This window comes from Dunckerocampus dactyliophorus, chromosome 14 (genome assembly GCF_027744805.1).
Source record: "Dunckerocampus dactyliophorus isolate RoL2022-P2 chromosome 14, RoL_Ddac_1.1, whole genome shotgun sequence".
Lineage (NCBI taxonomy): Eukaryota > Metazoa > Chordata > Actinopteri > Syngnathiformes > Syngnathidae > Dunckerocampus > Dunckerocampus dactyliophorus.
Window position 1 is genome coordinate 22,404,254 of NC_072832.1, and position 7,730 is coordinate 22,411,983.

A 7,730-nucleotide genomic window follows, 5' to 3' on the forward strand; every position below is an offset into this window, starting at 1 on the left:
ACTTGCACTCGATCGCATCAGGATTGTGCAAGTGTACATCCTCCAATTTACACCATTTTATGACTGCTTTCCATTCATTGCTTTCTGTCTCCTCCTCCTCCACACAAGCCAACCAGTAGATCATTTGGGTGAGGAGTAGGGGGGTGGTGGGGTTAGTGTAGTGAATCCACTGTGTGAGCTTGTGCAGCAGTTTACATCACTGCCCCACGCATCAGTGGCTCTCATGACCGTGATAAGTGTGAGTGGAGGAGCTTGCAGGGGCGTCAGTGCACATGAACGCTCAGACGGATAAGTTGCTCGACGTGGGACCACGGGGGAACATCACATCGTTACACAGCCTGCTGAAAAAACACCCCCATGTCCAGCAGGTGAGTCGACAACGCAAAACCATCTGCACTTTTTTTTTCCACAGACACTTACTACTGTTGTATATTTTTTGCATTATGTATACTCAGCATCTTGCATTTTTATCTTTTTTTGGCGGGAGGGGGGCTGCAATTTAACTTAATACGCAATAGAGAGGAGACAGTTGACGGCAGATGGGGGAAACAAAAGAAGAAACGGAGTGAAAAACTGAGACAAAGGACGTTAGAAATCATTCCGTCTGCTTCTGCTGTGCTTGTTTGAGTGTTGACACGCAACATATGAGGAGAAAAATGCACACATATTATCACTGGAGGCTTTTTGAGCATTGTCATGCACAGATGCGGATAGGATCGGCGCTGTACACCAGCCCAAAGCATGATAATACGACTGAATAACGCAATTGCGGGTATGTGCATGCATAAAAATGTGTGTTTTTTTTATTAATATGTATGTGCTTTACTCTTTAATTTTCAATACCACAGTGTTCAGTAATTCAATAATGACTCATGTTTTGAATTTTTGTAGTTTAACGATGGATTACGCCTTTCTGCCTCGGTCCATGTGGACAGTTGACAGCAGAATCGTGCAACATCCAGCTGAGCTCCATACCAGCGTGGTGGTGACGCGCAGTATACCCGCAGGAACCTGCTTCGGTCCGTGCATTCTTCAACACACTTTTTACGACACCATCGCCTTTATTGCGCAGAAATCCAGCGACAGGAAAGCCAAATCATGCGTCTTTAGCGTGAGTTGAATTTAAAAAAACAAAAACCACCAAAGCTAGTATGAATTTGGGATGATGTGTGTTTACGCAACCCTGCCAACAGGTGGACCCAGAGGCCATGCGTAATTCGGCGTTGGTGCTGTCTTGGCTGCGACTGGTGCAGGCTGCGCGCAATAAAGAGGAGCAGAACACCGAGGCCTTCCTCAAAGGAGGTCAGCTCTATGTGAGGACCACTAGAGACGTCGAACAGGAGGAGGAACTCCTGGTGTGGTACGACCAGGAGCTTTGTCACCTTCTGGGCTTTACAGACATGAGCAGAGGCACAAGTAAAGGTGAGATAGAGGAGTTTTAAAATATATATTATATAAGTATAATATATATTTATGTATTATATATATATTTATATATTTAGATGATTGCATGGCATTAGTAAAGCATTCACATACAGTAACATTTCTAAGGAAATATCAGTCATAGAATTACATTTCTCAACTAATGAAACAAAGAGCAAAATGTTAATTTCATTTTAACCCTCGCTACCTGACATCTTAAAAGTTGCACTGGACATTGAGTGGACTAGCTCAGGCTTTTAGCTCGATGTCTAGCGCTCTCATCCCTTATTTGGTGGACCGTGGTTCGAGCCCCAGGCATGCTCAGGAGCAAACCAGACAGGTTACATCAGTAACAGGAACGTTAGTAAACAGACCTCACTCCCTGACATCATAAGAGCCATGCTGGAAATCCATTTGACCACTCATTTGATGGACAGTTGTTCGATCCCTGGATGTGCGCAGGGCTTGACCAGACAGGTTACACTAGTAAAGGGTATGTTGTACATTGAGAAACCTCACTCCCGAATGCCTTAAAGCACGGGTCCCCAACCACCGGGCCGTGGCCCGGTACTAGTCCTTGGGCAGGGCTGAACCGGGCCGCGAAAGCTTTTCAGTGCAATGATAAAAAAAATACACTTTTAAATAACTACATTACATTTGATGTAAATGCGTATCAATTTTGGAAATATGGGCCAGTATTTCATTTAAAAAATAATATTCAATTACAAATCTCACTTTTTGTATGTATATGTTGTTTGTTGCGAGTGGCGACCAGTCCCACTTTGTTCAATGGTCCTTGAACGCACCATTGTGTGTGCGCTAACTTTCTCCCACGCTGCACAGATAGACTACTACTGTATTTTTACCGTTTTCTTTCACCTCATATTTGGTCTCAAATGCTGATACTATGTGGGAATGCATAAAGGTAAGTTTTGATGACGTTATTCTTCTGAGTTCTAAAGTGCATATTTTAGTTTTACATAAGACATAATAAATAAGACACATTAGATCACTATAATGTTGGGCTCCCTCTGCTCAAGTCTCATTTGGATTGGCAGATCCGGGTTCAATCTCTGGCAGTTACAGGGCCGAATTGTGGTGGGAATTACCTGCAGTGAAAGGATAAACATAATCTGGGGTGAACAGAAAACTCTACCAAATATTCTCCAGAAGTAGAGGCCCCAACTGCATAAGGGGAGGCTCACTGTGCCACACTTTGAAAAACCTTGGTCTACGGTATAGTGTGGACAGAACAGCAATGATGTCATGGCGTCACCAGAAGATGAGCACACGTAATCAGCATCCAGTCATCAGTGTCTGATAAAAATGCAATTTCTGTGTTTTTAATCTCTATATCTGTGTTTTCCAGAGTTCAGATGTGCTAGGTGTGAGCAGGTCTTCAAGAATGAATATCCATTCCTGGCCCATTGCCGCTTCTTGTGTGCCCAAATAAAGAGTGACACCTGGAGCGTTTACGAACAAAAGCACGTGGAGCTCAAGAGGCCGCATCGTGTCACAGATTTCCACAACATCGCCAGAGATTTGGAACACAAACAACCCGGCAGCAGTGGCGACGCAGACGTCCTCGCTTTGAAACGAAAATACCAGGACAGCCTCCCCCTCAAATTGCAGAAGACTGTCTTGTTGGAAAAAATCAACATTTCAAATGATGATAACATCACACAGTTGGGGAGAAGCCAGGACGAGGCTGGAGGAGGTGCATCTGACACAGACATTAAGATAAAAGCGGACGTGACCAAGCTGGATGATTTGGGATGTAAAAATGTGACTTTTGGAGAGGCGATGGAAGCCAAATGGACTTTTACACACGGCAGGCTTGTGGACTCGGAGACAGGGGAGAGCTCTGGCTTGCGCTCGAGCAGCAGCAGTGCTTTTTCTTTGGTCCAGTCAAACAATCGGGAACAGAAAAGTGCTTTTTGTAAACCCAGTAAAAGGATCGCTGCAGGCGGACTGCATCATGGTGGTGTAACAACAGGGCCCTCTATTGGTGTGGAGGAGATGAGCGAGGTCTTCGCCTCCAGGACCGTATCAGGATATAACACGCTGATGGCGCCCAGCATCCTGAGCAATGACATGCACACATTGTCGTCACCCTTCCATTACACACCGGAGCACTGGTCAAGAACCTCTCAGGTCCAGTCAACCTCGGCGCTCACCGTCCTCCCTCCCACCTTCACCTCATTCGGTGTGTCGGTACAGAACTGGTGCGCCAAGTGCAACTTGTCTTTCCGCATGACATCCGACCTTGTCTTCCACATGCGCTCCCACCACAAGAAGGAGTTCGCCGCCGAGTCCCAGGTGAGGAGGAGGAGGGAGGAGAAGCTCACCTGCCCCATCTGCCACGAATACTTCAGAGAGCGCCACCACCTGTCCAGACACATGACGTCACATAACTGATGACAGAAGAAAAATGTATTCATTCAGTAAATAAAGCTTCTGTATTTAATAGGCTTAGATCCTGGATTTAACAGTGAATGTAGTAGCTGTTATAAAATAGCCAACACAGCATGTCCACTAGGGGGCGGCAAAGGTACATGACTGACCTCGCAACCTCTCTGTCCTTCAGGCCTCTGTGTGTTGTTTTTTGTGCCTTAAGGACCTCAGGATGGTGGAAAATAGATGAAGAGATGTTGAGGACAGCTCCTGATTGTCACGCACATCTTGAAGCCATCTGCTTATTTATCCTCTTTGTACTGTACATGGCCATGGAGTGTGTTTGCACATTTACAGATCTAAACATGTCAACATGAAATATGCTTTGAGTGTTTTTTTTCATCATTTGAAACACCATGATGAAAACTGGATGAAAATTTATAAAGAATCGGAACAAATCCCATTGTTCTAACAATATTGGGTATACCTGCTGTACATTATTGTATTGTGCAGTCAGTTTTTTAATAACTTGGTTTTCAAAGAAAATTTTAGCCCAAATTTTGCTCTGATTCTTGTACACTGTCTCGGTTATCATACAATATTGGGAGTAACAAACTAGTCAGTTTACCATGCACTGCATCCTCACAACAGTGTGACTGTTAAATAACCTGCCATGTGCCCAAAGAAAGTTGTGAGTGCCAGTAATTTGATGAAGAACGTGAGAAACACTATTCAATTCAAGAAATAATTCATCATCAAGTACGGAGATGGTGTCCCCTCCCCTGCTCCTTCACTGTCTTCACCAACAAGGATCTTCAATAAAAGTAAAAGTGACGTTCAAAGTTAATTTGTCCATTTCATTCGTTATTATATTTATTTCTTGTCATATTTTTGGGTGTCTAGAATGGATTCAATGGATTACATGATTCCCTATGGCAATATTTTTTGTTTTTTGAGGTACCACTGTAGTTTGTTATTAGGCAATATGAGCAGTACAAAAACAGCTCTCCAGATTCATAGCAGATGAACTACGTACAGTAATCCCTCATTTATGGCGTTTAATTGGTTCCAGACTCCACCGTGATAAGTGAATTTCTGCAAAGTAGGATTCCTTATTTATAAATAGAATATTTTCATAGTTAGAGCATAGAAAACCTATTTACGACCTAAATTTGTTAGAGCCATCTAAACATGAAATAACACCGCAATAGTCACCTTTACACTCGTATTACCCAATATAGTAGACATTAAATGAGAAAATAAGACTTTTAAAGCATAAATAAGATATTATATTTATAGACTCACCTTGGGAAAGTTCCTTGTTATTCCTTGTTTTACTTCCGGTTTCTTTACAGGACTTGCTGCAGTGGCTATTGTCTCATCAATGTAACATTACTGACACACAGCACCCAGTGTAAAATACTACATATCACAAGGTCTTTGAATGTGTCATCTGAATCCCTTATAGTTGTATTTGAGTTTTTTTTAGCCATTTTTATGCTTTTGAAAAAAACATGATAGAGTGAATCCCTAAAAATGTGAAGTGCAAAATGGCAAGGGATTACTGTTTGTGTCAGCATGAAGGGTGACTATTTGGCAAAACATGCATCCACTATGCTGTTAATACATCACATGGTGGCGCTGTTATTAAGGTTTGAATCATAAGTCGGACTGACTTGAAATTTCTCCCACAGCTCAATGTACTCTTGAAAACACTCTACACACAATGGTATGTAACTGTTCAGGCGTTTGCCCGAATCACCATGAAATTTGCTATCCATCTTTAGGGGACTGACAAACACATATGTCTTTAAATTCACAGCAAGATTAGATTCAAAAAACAACCTTCAATCAAAATGTATTTGCAGGGGAACGAGCAGGACTTTGCAACTAATTCCCCATAATTCATCAATCTTTTGTTTTAATGATTTAAAAAAGTGTTATTACCCAGTCTGAATCCTCACCACTGCAAAAACAGCCACAATAATAAACACATTGTTAAATTAATACTGACATTGCCGATCAAAACTGAGCAGAACTGTTCCCTGTAAAGTTAAAAAATAAATTAAGCTCTTCTACTGGAGCCTTCAATGAACCAAAACAAATCTGAAATCGGGTGAAGCTGAAACAATCCTGATTTCCGGGCCCCAACAATGAGGCCAGCTTCTGCGTTAAATAGCTTAAGCAGCTATCATTCATCTGCATACCTGAATGGAGTCCACACAAGCTTGCAGCCGTATATTTTTATGTTTTTAATTTTTTGTCCTGTAACAGTGAGCTTACAGCGTACCTTCCCAGGTCAGTCTGCGGACACACGGACATAAATGGGCGTATCTGTGGCAGGTAAATGATCGAGAAAGAGGCCTGAGGTAGAAGGGGAAAGTCAATACTCAAGCCTGTTCAGTGTGTCTATAACGGAGGATGTTGATGCACCCATATCTTAGAACTCTTTGTGCTTGCTGATTTGTTGTACCATAAAACTGATAAGTTGATTAACCGGTCACGGGTGTTGATACACACTTTTGTGGAAACATTAACTACTATTAGCACACCTGATAAAATGCCTTAGTGAACTTTCTTCAAGTCTGTTTAAGGAATGGTTCAAATCCGATTGTCCCTTTTAAGCATGTTTTTCAGTGTATCATTATAGAATACAGTTTCATTAAGTGGTCAATCAGCTTGGTCCTAATTTCCCTGAGCTCAGCAACCATGTGAGGAATTAGCCTTTCAGCCCAGACATCGAAAATCCAACAATGGCCTTATTTCTTTGTTTTAACTGAGCAGTCATTATGTGGAAAAACAAATATTTTCTTGGGTTCTGGCTTGCCTCGTTCCTTCTTGGCTTGGGTGTAGGTATTGAGTTCTGAATGCTGGCCCCAATGTGGTTTTGTCGACTGTAACTGACCACAGCAAGTACTCTCCTGTGAATGTGATTGCGGTTGACACTGGGTTCACGTTGTAATAGCGGACCGTAGGTTCAGACTGTAAAAAGGGTCCAGTCAGGAAATGAGGGAGACAAAGTAAACCTACATGTTTCTGGTTAGCTAAATGTGATTTATGATGAGTGTCATCATAAAACCATAAAACTTCAGTTGCAAATAAAAGACTTTACAGATTTGTCCTCATCCATAGAAATTCCATATTGAACACAATAAGGGATACGTCCTCTTTTTTTGTAAAAAAATAAATATCAGTGAAATAGCAACTAGTAGATGAGGTCTCTATGTTGTACCTGCATTTATCCAGGTAACTGGAGTGTGGGAGTGACATGAAGAAAATGGATGCGTGAAAAGACATTTGATGCCACCTTTTGTTTTGTTTTGTTTTGTCAAACCTCGGTTTTCGTACACCCCAGTTTTCATGAAACTTTTGCTTAGTTTTTTTGTACACTGTCTTGGTTTGCGTACAATATTGCACCTAATGCACTGGCTTGTTTGCCTGTACTTTTTTGTTCGGCAAAATTGAGTGCCCAACAAAGCACTCCATGTGCTGCTGTCTCACTGTGCGTGCATTTTTTAGAGTGCGACTTCTAAATAACTCGCCATGGGGCCAAAACAAGTTTAGAGTGCCAGCAATTTGATAAAGACGGTGAGAAACACTATTACAGAATGTACATGAGGTCTGCATTAACAATAAGTTCCATCCATTCATCATTTATAATTATTTCACATGGTATTATGCATGTGAAACTATAATTATGCTATATAAAATATATGTTTTGTTAATATTTGTGTGTGTCTGGAGCAGATTAATTGGATTTAAATTTTTTATGGAAAAATTGCCCTGTTATAATATCCATAATTAATAGAGAAAATTAATATTAATTATACTATTAATTATTATAATTATATACATTAATTAATAGAGAAAACCGAGGTACCACTGTATAAATATAGAACCCAAATATAAGACAA

At 41.3% G+C, this 7,730-nt stretch overlaps 1 protein-coding gene across 4 annotated transcripts; it reads left to right on the forward strand.

Moving 5' to 3' along the window:
• Positions 1-202: 202 nt before the first annotated feature.
• Positions 203-4,645, forward strand: prdm8 (PR domain containing 8). Of its 4 annotated transcripts, XM_054798793.1 has the most exons (5): positions 287-368; positions 705-772; positions 892-1,111; positions 1,194-1,422; positions 2,792-4,645. In XM_054798793.1, exons 3-5 carry the CDS (start codon positions 899-901, stop codon positions 3,838-3,840), a joined length of 1,491 nt encoding a protein of 496 aa, XP_054654768.1. In that variant the 5' UTR covers positions 287-368; positions 705-772; positions 892-898; the 3' UTR covers positions 3,841-4,645. The 4 variants fall into 4 exon arrangements, with proteins under 4 accessions (XP_054654769.1, XP_054654766.1, XP_054654767.1 ...); XM_054798791.1 differs by lacking the exon at positions 705-772 and having other exon boundaries at positions 231-368; XM_054798792.1 differs by having other exon boundaries at positions 232-772.
• Positions 4,646-7,730: the final 3,085 nt, after the last annotated feature.

What these genes read in the sequence shown, in the direction of transcription:
- prdm8 (XM_054798791.1), top strand. An exon ending in CCAAATCATGCGTCTTTAGC is followed by an intron (nt 1,112 to 1,193) that starts GTGAGTTGAATT and finishes CCCTGCCAACAG; the next exon opens with GTGGACCCAGAGGCCATGCG. An exon ending in GAGCAGAGGCACAAGTAAAG is followed by an intron (nt 1,423 to 2,791) that starts GTGAGATAGAGG and finishes TGTGTTTTCCAG; the next exon opens with AGTTCAGATGTGCTAGGTGT.